Genomic DNA, 16,448 nt, shown 5'->3' on the forward strand with positions numbered 1-16,448 from the left:
TCATGATTTTCTCACGGAGCATCTATCAATCTCGGACGAAACACCAGTGTTCTGCAGAACATAATTTGGGAAACTCTGATCTACAGTGTTCCGCAGAACATAGTTTGGAAAACCTTGATCTACAGCAATTAGGCTTAATAATCACTGTCATAACTTTCATTTTCGATGTTTTACAGCTAACACATTGCGCAAAAGAAAATACGTTTCAGATGATATACAAATGCGATGTAGATATATATATACACACAAGAAATGTACAAAGAACATTATGATAATTGTTTTTGTTTTTTTTTACATTTCTTGATACCATAATTTTAAAAAATCACAATTTTATAACGTCGCTTTTTTAAAAGTTCGATAAAAAAAATATCAAAACCTTACAATACAAAAATGGCGATTATCCAAAAAGACAAGGTAATTATACAATAAAACGTTGCGGAAAGAGATATACTTTGTTTATAGACTTTCCATATTTCTCTACTTTAAATCTAAATACAACAACTCTATATTCTGTTTTGTAGGTTTTTGATTCATTCATGTCCAGCTACATGATTCAATGACAGCATTATTTAAAGGATTTATCTATTTAAAACATACACCCTTCTCATGTATATAGTATTCCACTTAATAATGTTGCATATGTGAAAAAATATTTGGGCTTTGGCTCATATAGCACAGCACATGCTAGAGGTCGGGAATTCAATCCCATCTACATGTTTATTTTATTTTACATATATATTTTTTTTTCTTGAACAATATTTCAGTACATATACCGTACGAGTTTATTCCTTATTGAAGATATTATCATAGAAACCCTAATATTCTATCCCGGCGCCCTCAAGTGGCTCAGTGGCAAGTCTGAAAGCCTATAAAGCTAAAAACCAGGTTTTGATACCCGTTGTGGGCACAACACAGATAGCCTATTGTGTAGCTTGACAACAAACTCCATCCCTTCCAAACAATATCAGATTAAAAAATGACAATACTTCTTTGTAACTATTTCAGAGTCTTACCACTATCCCACTAGGGGGCGGCTATTTCACCCTATTAAACATTAATTCTCTAATGATGACAATAAGGCTAATTTACGGAGTTTCAAAGTGCTTTTGACCTGGAAAAAGATGGTTGAAAATTCAGCGAACATTTTGTAAAGAATGGACTTACTACTTCTAACAAATTCAAGCTTTTCAAATATTTGACGAAGTTGGAAAGTTTCAAACGAGATCACCAAATGTTATTATCTGCACCTTAAACAAATGATGATTCTGTGTTTGGCAAATCTGAGAATTAAACAACAAGTTGAGCAAATTTGCAGTCTTCATTAATCCTAAGATGGTTTAAACTCTGGTCAGGTTGTTAAATAAACAAACACCTTGTCTAAAAGCAACATTAGATTTGATGACCTGTCCAAGGAATGGTGCCTTTCCTTATAAAACTTTGTTTTCTACACACATTAAAAATATAATTATTCTAATGATGTTACAGAAAATAACAGTGTACAAAACATTACTTTAATACGAAACACATTAATCTTTACCAAGCTACAGACACACACACACAGTTCTTATATTGACAAAGTTTTGTTTCAGGTCTTCTAGATTTTATGATTCCTGAAGATATATATATATATAAAGAATGCACACTGATAATTGTTTAATTTAAATTTCTTTTACTACAGTTCCAAAAAATAAAATTTCCCCAACGCAATAAACTAAGAAAAATATTTGTTTGATGTCTGTAATTGCTGTGAATGTAACTGTCAATAAAACTATTTTTTTTAGAAAATTGATGAAAATGTTATCCTTACTAAGACATTCAGCCACTGCTTATCAGTTGCATATACTACTATGATTGGCATCCATTTTTCAATGATTAACATTCAGATGTTTCTGGCCTTGTATAAAAATTGGACCAAACTTCTGCAGATCAGAAAAACAACCGACTATAATATTTCAACACTATTTTATTTCTTAGACAATCACATGAAGAATGGTACAGAACCTTCATAGTAAGTAACTTAACTAAAAACTTCATTTGTATTCATAATGATAGATACATTCTAAAGTATAACTATTGTTCAATTCTGAAAGACTTCTACAATGTAAAGTAATCAATTACCTCAAGATGTCTCTATTCGTTAAGTGCATACGAAAACACAAAGATGGATGTCGAGACTTAATTACATGATAACCTATTTTCCACCAACGAATGATCGTAACCCTTGCAAAAGGTTAATGTAAAGATCATGTTCAAAAGAAGAACAATATTCTGACAATTTATCAGCAAATTCATTGGAAACTCCTCGTTCTTCCAAAAAGTTCATCAGCAAGTCATAAAGATACTGAAAAAAAACAATAAGAACTGGTTATAAAATAGATAAAAAATTAATTTTGTTATTAGTTTAACTGACAAGTCATAAAGGTACCAAGAAAAGTAAAAAAAACACAACTAGTTATAAAATAGATAAAAAATTAATTTTGTTATTAGTTTAACTATGACAAGTCATAAAGGTACTGAAAAAAACAATAAGAACTAGTTATAAAATAGACAAAAAAATTAATTTTGTTATTAATTTAACTATGACAAGTCATAAAGGTACTGAAAAAGGAGAAAAAAACACAACTAGTTATAAAATAGATAAAAAATTATTTTGTTATTAGTTTAACTATGTCAAGTCATAAAGATACTGAAAAAAACAATAAGAACTAGTTATAAAATAGATAAAAAATTAATTTTGTTATTAGTTTAACTATGTCAAGACATAAAGGTACTGAAAAAAACAATGAGCTAGTTATAAAATAGATAAAAAATTAATTTTGTTATTAGTTTAACTGACAAGTCATAAAGGTACCAAGAAAAGTAAAAAAAACACAACTAGTTATAAAATAGATAAAAAATTAATTTTGTTATTAGTTTAACTATGACAAGTCATAAAGGTACTGAAAAAACAGTAAGAGCTAGTTATAAAATAGATAAAAAATTAACTTGATTTATTAGTTTAATTATGAGACTTGTTTCCATTACTGTTCTAATTATGATCATCAATTGATTAAAACAAGTTCGTAAAAAAATAAACAATGTTTTCGTATCGAAGTTTCATGGATTCACTTCACTCCAACAGGATCCTACGATTGTGGAATACGAAATTCACAGCTTAAATGTTTCTTTTTTTTTACTGAACCATTTTTTAGAATGTCTTTTTTACTGTATGTGAAAATTTTAAATGATTACTCAATAACTGTCTAGAATTACATGGCTAACTTAATCCTATATGTCTTCCAAGTATATGCAACCATACACCTGCTAACCATAGATAAAAACTATTAATGGCCAGATGATTTTCATAATACATGTCTCTTTCAAAACGTGGTACATGAAAACCTTGGGTACGTGACTTGTGCCATGACCGGTGAAGTCTTATTTTTGCATAAAATACATGAAATTGTTATCAAATAAGTTTAGTAATATTCCCTTCTAATTTCTTAATTTATTTTTAACGTATATTTTCTGTGTTGTAATACCTAACCAAACTTATATATTTTAAACACAATGATATTAGATCACAGTTCCATTTACACTACAACGTGACTATAAATATTTACCCCATCCATTATGTCTCCAGAAACAGCGTAAGTTGTATCCTTGAAATCTCCATCATACATACAAATTTCTGTTATCTGGAATGAATCAGCTAAAAAAGACAAAAAAACACATTAGATTGAGCTATAGATAATAAAACACACTAAATTAGGCTAAAAATTATACTATGTTAAAAAAAGAAAAACATACATTAATTAGACTAAAAATACATTAGGCTAAAAAAGAAAAAATGCACTAATGAGGTTAAACAAAAATACTCTAGATCAGGCTGAGATATACATGAAGCTAAAAAAGATAAAATGCACTAATGAGGTTAAACATTAATATACAATATATTAGGCTGAGATATACATGAAGCTAAAAAAGATAAAATGCACTAATGACGTTAAACATTAAAACACAATATATTAGGCTACAATATTTAAATTTATGCTTGTATAAAATACAAAGAGAAAAAGTTCATTCATTTCACATGAATATCCAACTGTGTTCTTTCCTGTTCTCATTTTAAATATCCAAGAGTATGGTGACATACAAGACAAGTGACCAGTTGCTTATGTACATTAATGCAAAACCATTAAATAAACATAACCGATGAAAAATGGAAGTAGGAGACAGGTTTGCTGTCATTTACAAAGAGTGACAGTATACAACTTATAAAATTCACAGATGCCATTACAACCACAGATCTTCGATCATGGAGTTTGTAAATTCTAAAATATCCAGGCATTAAATATATTGTAGGTTATGTTCCTTTTTTTAACTGCTCTCCTTTCCAGTCGATAAACCTATAGTATAAACCTTTACTAAAAAGTTAGAGCATTAACTATAAATAAGTTAACGCTTTGATTAAAAAAAAAAACAACTTTGGAAGAAAAAAAACTCCACGTATTCTTCACAATCTAATAAATTTATTATATATTAAAAATACTGTCATATATATATACTTATAGAATTCAGAGAAACATTTTATTAAAAGTCTGCTACATTCTGTGTAGATACATAGTATATTCGGAATTATAGTCAATATATCTTCTCCAATACAGTGTCGGCCCAATTAACTGAACCCATGCACATTTTAATACACACAAAATAAATTTTGGCTATCAAATTTTTACCTCTGTACTTAAAAAAAACAACTTTATAACAAGTTTTCCTTTTTTTTTGGTAAAAGGGAATTCATTACATTCACTATCCTCTAAGTAAAGTAAGTCTGGTCACAAGTGCCTACTAATTAACTGCCCCCTGGTGGCTCAGTGGTAAGTTTGATGGCTTATAATGCCAAAATACGATGAACACAGTGAAAATAAACTAATTGGACACAGCTTGTGTACCTTTGTGGTTAAAAACAAACAAAATTACAAGTAATCTTCAACTGGTGTCAGTAATAATCTATTCAGTACATAATATTTAAATTTACTAAAATAGAGTAGGTTTCTAAAGTGTGTGTGTGTGTGTGTGTTTGAAATTTTCTGTTACTTTGAAGCAGCTTATGTGATCCAATCCCCGTCTTTCAAATCTGAGAATTTTTCATATTTATAAGACGAGCAATAATTTGCTTTCAGAAAAACCACAAAACTACCATAGAAGAAACGTATCATACTTATATAACATAGAAGTTAATCAAGTAAGGCTTATTACAAACATCACAAACTAACAATGCTAAATTTGAAAAACAAAGTTACACAAACGTACGATAATTTGCTTTCAGAAAAACCACAAAACTACCATAGAAGAAACGTATCATACTTATATAACATAGAAGTTAATTAACTAAGACTTATTACAAACATCACAAACTAACAATTTGAAAAATAAAGTTACACAAACGTACAATTGAATGTATTAAAGGGTTACTCAACTGATCAAACTTTAATTTAAAGAACAGCCAATCAGAGGAGCTTGTAGAAAAAATAACTAGAAGTAGGATAGTGTGAACCACAAAACATGCCAATTAAATTTAAGTGTTCAATAAATAACCCCCATACCAATGTGAACAAACAGCAGAATTTTACAAAATTAACACAGATGCAAATCTATACACAAAGTACAATCTTTACTCTTTTTTTTTTTAACTATTTTAAAGTTAAGCAAATATACTGAGGAATAAAAAGAAAGACATCACTTTTACACAAGTGACATAAAGATAAGTACTCACAATAGGTATCATCAGTCTGGTCCTCGGGTGCTACATCAGAACTGTATGTGCAAGTAAACGCAAGGGTTTTACCTCCTTTTTCTACCTCAATATTGAAGTTTGGCTTTGATTTCATCTATTCAAAAAAAGATATGATTTTATTCCAGAATTAACGGTTTCCTCACAATATTTGATAAATCACAATAATTCAGTTTATAACCTGTAAATTAAACTGTACTCTTTAACTCCATCACATCATAAAATTAAAAAACTTGTAGTCATTCTTACACACATCAAAACAAAGTAGTAGGTTATTCAATAACAAGTTTTAGATATTCAATTTTATATGTGAACATTGGTAAAAATTGCAGGTTTTGATTTTGGGTTGATTTTTCACACGAAAGCATTAGTGTTTATGAATTTCTTTAATATTTTTACATCCGCTATAGAAGGTGGACGGAGGTCATGTTTTCCCCCCTGTGTGTGTGTCAGCAAGATTTCTAGAAAACGATTGAATGGATTTGGATGAAAGATGGTATACATTTGGACTATGACAACTCAGAAGTGATTAGCTTTTGGAAGGTAAAGGTCAGGAATAACCAAAAAAATCCCTATTTGTTAACATGGAGACCAAATTTTCACATTATTTTTGCTCTGTAACTCAGTCAAAAATGATCAGATTTTGATGAAACTTGGTGGACATATGTAGAATATTATTCCTCATTGTCCTGCCAAAAATGGTCCGTGTCCATTGATAACAACAGGCATACAGACAGATTTTCTTATTTTTTGAGGGCATGGTGGAGGTATGCACGCTACTCAGTGGCTCTCTAGTTTGAGAACAAAATGGCACTTAGGAGGAAAATCAAAATACATTTGAACAAAAAAGTGCTAATTTGTTCTGGTAACTTTACTAAAAGTGTAGTTTTATCAATTTTTAATTTCCTATATATATCAGCTTCAGGAAGTCACAGGCTAGTAATATAAATGCATAATGCGAGCATTTTTCAGTTCTCTGCCAATACAGTGTCCAGTTCAGCAGAAATTCACACAGAGATCAGACCCAAGTGATAAAAACTTACTTGGTGTTCTGTTGCTAGAAGAAAAAAAAAGATGTTTGTGAACAACTTTTGCCCCAATAACGGACTTGATTTTTTATCATTTAATACTTCACTTTAATCACGGTGTGGCAGTGTTTTTTGTGGAACAATATGAGGTAGACTGAGTTAAATCATTGTGCTCTAAAACATTTCATTTCATTGATAAGGCCTTATTTACGTTAGGGCTTAACAACCTAGGTAACAACTTGAATGGGCATAGAAAATCACCTAAAACACAACACAACAGAATATAAATAATAAATTTAAAACCTGTATTAAATATAACCTCCTGTTTAACAATTTAAAAAAAATCAGTTTGCTTATAATGGGTAAAGTTATTTTATTTCACAGAAGTGTTTATAAACAAACACAACTGCATATGGTGTTTTTCAAATTAAAAAAGATAAAATTTACTGTTTTATAAAAAAAAAAAACCTCATAGGAAAACTTTACAAAAACTAGGAAGACATAAAAATCAGTAATTAAAATTTACAAGAAATGAAAACATTTTTAATTGTTTCTTAAAAACATACCACAATGAAATATTTTTGAAATTTCAAAGCTATGAGCTGAAACAAGTATCACAAATAAAAATACTTTATTTCCAGAAGCTACATAATCCCTGTCTTTCTCTAGAGAGAATATTAGAGACAAGTAAATCTGGGAGTTCTTCATATTTATACGATGAATGTATCATGATTAAGAATATTTTATTTCCAGAAGCTAAGTAAGCTGTAGAAAGTTCTTTGGAAGTTTCATACAATTTCATCCAGTAACTTCTTTTTCAAAATTCAATAAAATAAACCATTTAACAAGTTTGTTTTGTTTGTTTTTTTTTTTTAATTTCGTGCAAAGCTACACAAGGGCTATTTGCACTAGCCATCCCTAATTTAGCAGTGTAAGACTAGAGGGAAGGCAGATAGTCATCACCACCCACCGCCAACTATTGGGCTACTCTTTTACCAACGAATAGTGGGATTGACCATCACATTATAACACCCCCACGGCTGAAAGGGCGAGCATGTTTGGTGGGACGGGGATTCGAACCCGCGACCCTCAGATTGCGAGTCGAGTGCATTAACCACCTGGCCATGCCGGGCTCCATTTAACAAGTAAAGAAACACACCAACTAAATATCTTTTAAGGCTCAACGTTTCAAGAGCTTACCACCTCTCAATGTTAGGGGTAGGTAAGTGAAGTATTACATATTACACCATAATTGACACCAACAAATGTTAAGTAAGGAATGATAAAGTGTGTGAAAATTGATCCTCTTGTTATAACCCAATACCTTATGTATCAAGAAATGACCTTTCTGATGGCTAATCTCCTTAACCCTATCAGATTGAAGTTGGTCAGTTTGACCAACTTTGGAACAGTGAAATATACATACCATAACTCTGAATGTGTTTAATGATTTTCAAACGAGACCCAGAACTCGGAAGAATAGTGAACTATTCGAAAGCGCTCGAGTTTTGGGTCTCGTTTGAAAACCATTACAACTTTTGTATGTGATCCTGTGTGCTAACTTCTTAATCTAAATGTGTGTATGTATATTCATGAAATTTGGCAAGCTTTAGAAAACCTTCAAAATCTTTTGTACCGCAAAATTAGATTTTTAAATAAGTATTTCTGCTAAAGGTGTCACTTTAGTACGTCTTTCTATCTTACAGTTTTCCTAAATGTATATCAAAAGTCCATTTTTGGTTAAATTTTACTATTTATCTCTTATTTTGTCAACCCTAACACTAACTGTAGACAAATCACTGTATACAGTGAAAAGTTTAAAAAATACAAAATATTAATAAGAAAAATCCAAATTACTTATCTTAACACTTTCAACCATTTTTCACTTTTTTTACATCTGTTTTCTTTTATTTTTATGGTTTTATTGCCATAATTTTACCACTGGAACAATAATCCTTGCATAAAAAATGAATAAATCATAGTGGAAGTTCATTAGGCATTTCCTGCAGAGGAAACAATCCTATGTCATATTTCACACGGGTGTTTGAGCTAGTGTAACTTGGGACATTTTATTCTCCTGAAGTATGGTGATGCTGAACTGAAAAGTATATAATTTTTTACATTTTAGTTACCTTTGTTAGAAATATATAAACATAAAAAACGAGGATTTGTAGTATTCCCCATGTGTTTAAGTTGTTGCACTCCAGTAAAAATATTTGACATTCTCTTGTTTAGCCTCACAAATTTGGGTGTCCAAAAGAATTCACGAATCTTTCAACTAATCATTTTTGAACACAAAAGTCTTACCCGACACTAAAATAAAATGTCCCAAAATTACTGTAACTTATCTGGCTTTCTTTGTAAGCTAACAAAATTTTCTTAGCTGTTCAGAGCAACAAAACCATGATCATCTGACATTTCTATAAAGCGAATACCCTACCTACCTACTTCAATAAACTCGAAACAGAGGAGAACCTGCTCTTTTAATTGGTTATTAACATGTCTATCAGACATGTTAAATTCATCAGAAAAAAACTCAAACATCAGAGATGGGAGGGGAAGGCTCCTCTGGCAAGTTTGCCAAATTTATTGATATCTCAGCAACTAAAGGAGGTCAGAAGTTAAAATTTTATATTCTAGCTTGTGATTATCCAAAGTTTGTGTTTCTAATTAGTTGGGTACCACAATTGCCTACTACAGAAGTTAGATTACTCTGAAGTGTAGAATACAGAGCTCAGACACATACGTGACAGAAAAATGAAGTATGAGATTTTCTTGAAAGTTATTTTAAATCAATACATTAAAATTTAGATAAAAATTTTAATTATAAATTACATTTTCATGACAAGTTCATTGACATACATTGATAATAATGTTGTTCCATGCAATTTTGAACGTAACACTTTAAAAGGTCACGACACATGCACTTTGAACCAGAGGAAAGAGTTAAACAGAACAGAGGTAAACTACTAATTATGAATAATATGGAAATCCTTATAAACGCGATCTCACAAAGCTGAATTAACCTGACTTCAATGCTCTTTTGTGTTCATCGTGTCAGGTTCTGACTGTTTGATCTACATACACAAGTATATTATAAAGTCAGCCTAAATTATGTGAACATAAACCTTACTACCCAACAGTTATGAACAATTCCAACAACTTACTGCTCCCATTTCTGGCTCCTTATCTTGATTAGGATGAATTTCTTGTGGTTCTTCGGCATCAACAGAGTGGTTTACATTGAGTTTTATAGTGATACTATAGATAAAGAAACAAAACACAGTTGATATATTTACTATCTTTACATTTTCATTCACTTTAATTTTATACATAAATCAAGACTTTTCATTTATAAAAACTATGTACTATGTTAAATTCATATCAGTTTTGACTTCTTGATAGAAATGATCAAGGTGAATGGTCCATTCCATTCAACAGCTATTGTTATGTCAACTATAGCTCGGTTTAATAATCTGAAAGGTACAGATTTACCCAAAGAAAAGCTGGAATCTGGATTTCCAGAGTAATAGTTATTGTCCCTAATATTCAAGTTTTCACTTACAAAATCATCATCTCAACACTTCAACCTCTCATGCATAAACAGTTTACTGATGCCTCTACCAATTTCCCAAGCCTAAATATTTACATTATATATATAATTCTTAGATCCATTGGTAACAAGACCTTAGTAACTTAAATTCTTTAAGCAAGATTATCGCCACAGTAGTACATTCCTTCACTATTTTCAGCACGTGAATACCAACTCTCCTGTAAGGGGGAAAAACTGAGGCCACATCAGTCTCGCTCTTAAATTAAATATTTAAATGATTCAGAGTTCTATTAGTTCTTTTCATCACAACTAAATACTTAACCAAGGATTTACAGTTTTATTAACAAGTACACCTTAATAGGGCTGGACAATTATCTCAAGCATCGATTACATCAATTATTGTGACGTAAACCCTATTACTAGGAAATTATAAGAAAAAAGAACATCAAACTAACACATAAAAGGTAAATCAATTAACAACTTTATTAATGTAGAACAGTTATAAGTCACAAAGTCCTAAATCATCTAACTGAAGAGTAAAGATTTTAAATATTTTTATTGCTAGTTTCGAAAATGCTTTTCTTGTGACCTGTGACTCATTACTAATATGTACATCTTATAGTTCTAAGAATTTATAATATGACTGAATAAAAACCAATTACTTCTCTTCATTAAACTTCTTTGTCAAAGTTACATCAGACCCATCTGATTTAATATCAAAATCATCAATTTTTGTCAAGCTGGAACTTTTGTGGGCTTTCTTCTCTGCTTTGATTTCCTCTTCTAGAAACTCCATTAAATCTTTGTCACCTGAAAATAAATGGAGATTAGCCAATACATCACAAAACCATAAGGTAATGCAATGTCCTACAAAGAAAACTAGCACTGATGCACCAGGAATCTGCAGAAAACTGCATTAAGAAGACAAGGTTAGGGTAAAAATAATTTTGCTAAAGTTTTAAGAAACCTCTAACAAATGAAGATAACCGCAAGTTTCAAGTGATGAAAAGAAGATCATAAATAATAAAATTTCAGCAATGAATTCGTGAAGTAACTTATCTTTTACACATACTTATGGTTTTCTTATATTTAAGCAATTTAACCAAAATTTCTGAGCTAATTTCTTTTTTCTCACAACTATAACACAACTGCGACTATAAAATAACCGGCTTAACTTACTTTACCCATACTACTGTGTTCAATATGGTCAGACTTCTTCTTTTTGTTATGACCTTAACCCCAACTAGTTGGGCTTGGCTGGTCTTTTTGTAAGCCAAGAATATTTTCACCAGGGTGGCTAGCCCAGGTTGGCAACCATATAGAACAAGCATGTTCAGCAAAGTAAATTCAAACTCTAAACCCTCAGATTGCGAGTTGAGCACCCTAACCACCAAGGTATGTCAAGTCGATGGTCAGAATTTAACAGTGCAAACATTTAACCAGAAGTTTTTGAAGACACTTAGCAACAGACGTTGGATGCAAATTTTATACTACATCGAAGTAGATCGAGCTAGAAACTCATTTTATGGATCTTCACTATCAAATGAGGAATTTTGATTCAAGTGGCATGGAAATGCCTTAGCAACTATACAATTAACACCTGGAGACTAAAAACTGTCGTGTTATCACTCTACCAAAGTTTTAATCTACTGACACAATTTAGTTCAAATTAATAAATCATGCACATTTCTAATCCTTTCACACCCATACTTGGGGGAAAAAAATGTTTAGCATCCAAATTTTTGAAAAAAGAAAAGAGGAGAATTTCAAGTTACCTCTTTGAAGGAAATTTTGCAAACTTATTCTCATGAAGTCTTCTTTGTTTCATTTTTTAATCAAAACGATACATAATTTATGATAAATAAAGAAAAAGGGCTAAATGAATCGACTGTCTTAATTTCATTTTTTATTCAAAACTCGTCTTTATTTCTTTGCATGATCGAAAAACAATAATTCAAAATAGGCAAAAAAATTTGCCAAAAAAATGTGGCCATAATCACTCCCTTATAAACTTTTCTAGAATGCCAGCCTCCACTACCGGTGATAGCAACTCTTTCCACAAGTTAACTACCCTGTTTAAAAAATGTCTTAACTGAAGGATAGCATCTTCTCATTTAACTTCAGAATATAACATTAAAAAATCAGAGGCTTTTATACATATTCAAAACTAATTTCTCAGATCCCTCCTCTGACTAAGAGAAAATAAAGTGAATTAAATACTGGATGTCTCATTTAAAAACAAGTTCGTAACTGTTTCACTATGAGAACAATAATTTTTAGTTATTTTATAATTTTCAATTAACATGTTCTTTCCTAAATATTTGCTAATCTATTTTAACAAAAACATTCGCGGTCATTACTTCCGTAAAAATTAGAATTACTTATTTATAATATTCTACCTATCGTTTGCTCAAACTGTAGGTAATAAATAGTATTTAAATGTATTTGACTTATGAAAGTAGAAACTCGGTTATGATGGACCCCCCTAGAAAATTTGCCTCACGACCACCCCCTAATTCCTTAATCCGGCCCTGGAAAAAATAGAGATAATTACCCATTTAGATTAAATAAGCATAAAACAGGACAAAATCAATACCTTTCGTGTGTAATCCATTACACCCACAGCTGCAAGATTTACCGTAACCAGCCTGAACGAACAAACCTTCCAAAGACTCTTGCTTCTTACACAACACAGAGAGTGATCTGGTAAAATTTCTAGATGTTTCAGTTACTAAGCCTAGTCGTCCTACAGCCAAATTTAAGCTAACTGATTTAGCAGATTTTTTCAGTCCGTTTATACTTCTTGTTTTAGAAAGTACGTTAAGGAAATTTCTTCCAAAAGTATTCATTGCTAATAGTTTAGAATAAACTGAAATCTTGAAATTCGGAATAGCCTTACGCTTCCACCATGTGCCGAAAGAAAGAGTTCACTACAGGTGACGCCACCCTGGTTTAGAAATTTTATATATAATAACTAAATTTTTAAATGCTAAAAAGTCAACAATTTTAATAACATACAAATTCCTACTCAGAAGAAGGTTATCTTGATTGCCTTACGTAAATATAAATACAGAAGAAAAATGTATGGAATGTAATCTTAATTTAATAATAGTTATTAGAAAACTTTCCAGATTGTTTCTTATTAAATCCTAAGAAAAAACATTGCTGAAATGTTAACTTTATAAAACTTGTAGTTTTAAAAATATCATTTCTATGTAGCCTTCCACAAACAGCATGGTATTAGGTCAAATATATTTTTTGACTATGAGTTTGCGGCGGATACTGTTGACTTCACTCTACTCTATCAATTCAAAATTAGGGGCAGCTAGTACAGATAGCCCTTGTGTAGTTTTGCGCAAATTTTTGAAAGATACAAACCCTATATTTTGGTTTATTTAAGATTATTTTCGACACAAAGTCACAGCACGTAATAGGTACAAACTACTTCCTTGTAGAGAGAAGCACTATGTACATTAACCATATTTAGAAATAAAAACAGTTAATTCTTTCTCGACTGCTAAAAGAACTACAGATAAAAATTTATAAACATTACAAGTTACATAATTAGATATAAAAATTTGAAAAAAAAAGATAACATAGCTCTTAACAACGTGCTTAGACCAACACCGTAAGAATTTCTACTTTACCAATCTATATAAAGATACATTATGGTTACTATCCCTAGCGGTGCGTAAAAACTACTTACAGTAAATTTAAAAAGTTAAATGAACTTAACCTGATTTTTAAAAAATGAGCTAGATCGATTTAAATATACATCATTAGAGAGCAGGGCGCAAGTCAGGATTCGTTCGCGTCGTCATCATCGGTATTAAGGTCTTGAAGACCTGGGAGGTCAGGTACTAAGTAGACCTTTTCCCCTCTCCTCAACTGTTATTGTTTGGTGAAAACTATCTGTGGTTTTTAGTAAGCTGGTTTAGATGTCTATTAGTTACCGTTGCTACTTTCTTTCTCAGGGTCACGTCCGTTTATGTTGTATGATTACGTATTTGTTTGTATAGTTATGTTAACTGTGTAGTTGTGTTCGGTGGTGTTTGTAGAATAGCGATGAATTGTATGATCTGTGGGAGTAGGGGTGTAATGTTCGATAGCGATTTTAATTATTAGTGTGATGCTGTCGTCTTGGTTTTGGGGGTTTCGGTATTGTATTCATAGAAAACGTTTTTAGCTGTTTCTGTTATTTTACTTATGGTTTCAGTTTATTATGTTACAATGTTTATGTGTTGTGTGTACTTGCTGCCTGTGTATACGTGTATGTTGTAGATTGTTTATTTGCATTGATGGTCTCTTTAGGTTTGGGTGTTGGCAACAAAGGTGTTTTTCTTTGTATTCTGTTTGATTCCTGGTTCTGTGTGCGCGTATCTTGAGTGTTCGTGTTATTTTTTTTATGTTTGTTATACGTGTTTTGGTGTTCTTGTATTTTTGGCATCTTTTGTAGTTTGCCGTATGTTGTTGCTAGCAGTTGCAGCAATGCGTTTGTGTGTTTACTCTTGATCAGTCTGCGTTTCTATGTTCTCCCCCACATCCTACACAGCGTGGGAAAGCTTTGCATGCGGCTGCCACATGTCCGTAACGTTGGCAGTTGTAACACTGGGTTACAATTACCGCCGGTATTTTTGTGGGTTCAACTGTGTATTTTTGATACCATCCGATATCACGCTCTGGATATCTTGTGATTCGTGTACGTGTACTTTGATTAAGTTCGTGAGTTTCTGTGTTCGGTCTGAAAAAATTCGTTCCACCTGGTATGTTGTATATGTTTATGTGCGAGTTCAGTTTCAATGTCTTCGTTTGTGTTACTTATATGTAAATCTTTTACAACAAAGGATTTCAGGTTGGTTTTAGTTCCTGGTATGTGTATTGTTGTAGTTCCTGGTATGTGTATTGTTGTAGTTCCTGGTGTGAAAGTGTCTTGGAGTCATTCTTTTAAGAGTCGGTTGAGGTCAGTGGCCTCTGTCTGTTTGACGAGGACGCCGCCCTTGGCTAGACGTTTGATGGCGGTGATATTAACTTCCGGTTTACCACTTTTGATTTCGGGCGCAAGTTGTGGTTCTCTGTATTTTGCTGGAACTCTTTGGGTGATTATTGAAAACTTTGAAGGTTTTTTGTGTGTATTATTTGTTTGTGTGGTGTTAGTTTTCTTTGTTTCTTAGGTGTTACTTGTATGAAGTCATATCACAGATGCTTTGTTTGTTTCGAATTTTCGCGCGTTAGTCGTTCCTAATGTTGAACTGATAGACTGGATGAAAGACAATAATGAACCATCATCAATACTTGTTTTACTTAAATCAAATAGTGGGATTTAACCTTCATTCACGTAACGCACCACGGCCCCAAAATACAAGACGCGATTTTGAGACAACTGAACGCGAACTATGGACCCTCGAATTCACATTCTGGACACAACTAGTCCATTCTAGTAGGTAAAATAATTCATTTCTCTTCACCTCTTTGAAAAGCCGGGATATGCGAGTATGGTCGAAGTACAAAAAATTGGTTTCTTCTATCCAGCCATTCTTCTATCCAATTTGCTAACTTATCCTCCACACCTACATAGCAAATTTGTTTACAAGCTTTATGTGGCACCTTGTCAAATGCTTTCTGAAAATCCAGATACACCAAATCTACATCATTACCCTCATCTACATAAGCAGCAACCTTTTCAAAGAATGTTAAAAGATTTGTTAGGCAAGATTTTCCCTTAGTGAAACCATGTTGACTATCCAATAAAAGTCTAAACTTTGTTAAATAACTTTGCAAAACCATCTTTAAACAGACTTTCCAAACTTTTCCCACAAGTGATGTAAGACTAACGGGTCTAAAATTACTGGGACAATTTTTATCACCTCCCTTGAAAAATAGGAGTTACATTAGCTAACTTCCAATCCTTTGGCACCTGCCCACTATTCGAGGACTGACAAAAAATAGTAGCAAGTGGCTCACATATCCAATCTTTAACCACCTTCAAAACCCTGGGGGAAATATTATCTGGCCCAGGAGCCTTATCGTTTTTAAACTTTCTAATTTTTCTTAACCTAGCTCTAGAATTAATGCAGTCATCTTGTTTGATCTC

The 16,448-nt window shown here is 31.8% G+C and overlaps 1 protein-coding gene across 1 annotated transcript; it reads right to left on the reverse strand.

The window, feature by feature from the left end:
* Positions 1 to 1,943: 1,943 nt before the first annotated feature.
* On the reverse strand, positions 1,944 to 13,307 carry LOC106474706 (complement component 1 Q subcomponent-binding protein, mitochondrial-like). The gene is made up of 6 exons (XM_013935398.2): positions 12,954 to 13,307; positions 11,020 to 11,167; positions 9,972 to 10,065; positions 5,759 to 5,873; positions 3,603 to 3,691; positions 1,944 to 2,341 (listed from the first exon to the last, which is right to left on the reverse strand). Exons 1-6 carry the CDS (start codon positions 13,204 to 13,206, stop codon positions 2,192 to 2,194), a joined length of 849 nt encoding a protein of 282 aa, XP_013790852.1. The 5' UTR covers positions 13,207 to 13,307; the 3' UTR covers positions 1,944 to 2,191.
* Positions 13,308 to 16,448: the final 3,141 nt, after the last annotated feature.

This window comes from Limulus polyphemus, unplaced genomic scaffold, assembly GCF_000517525.1.
Source record: "Limulus polyphemus unplaced genomic scaffold, Limulus_polyphemus-2.1.2 Scaffold7570, whole genome shotgun sequence".
Taxonomy (NCBI): Eukaryota; Metazoa; Arthropoda; class Merostomata; order Xiphosura; family Limulidae; genus Limulus; species Limulus polyphemus.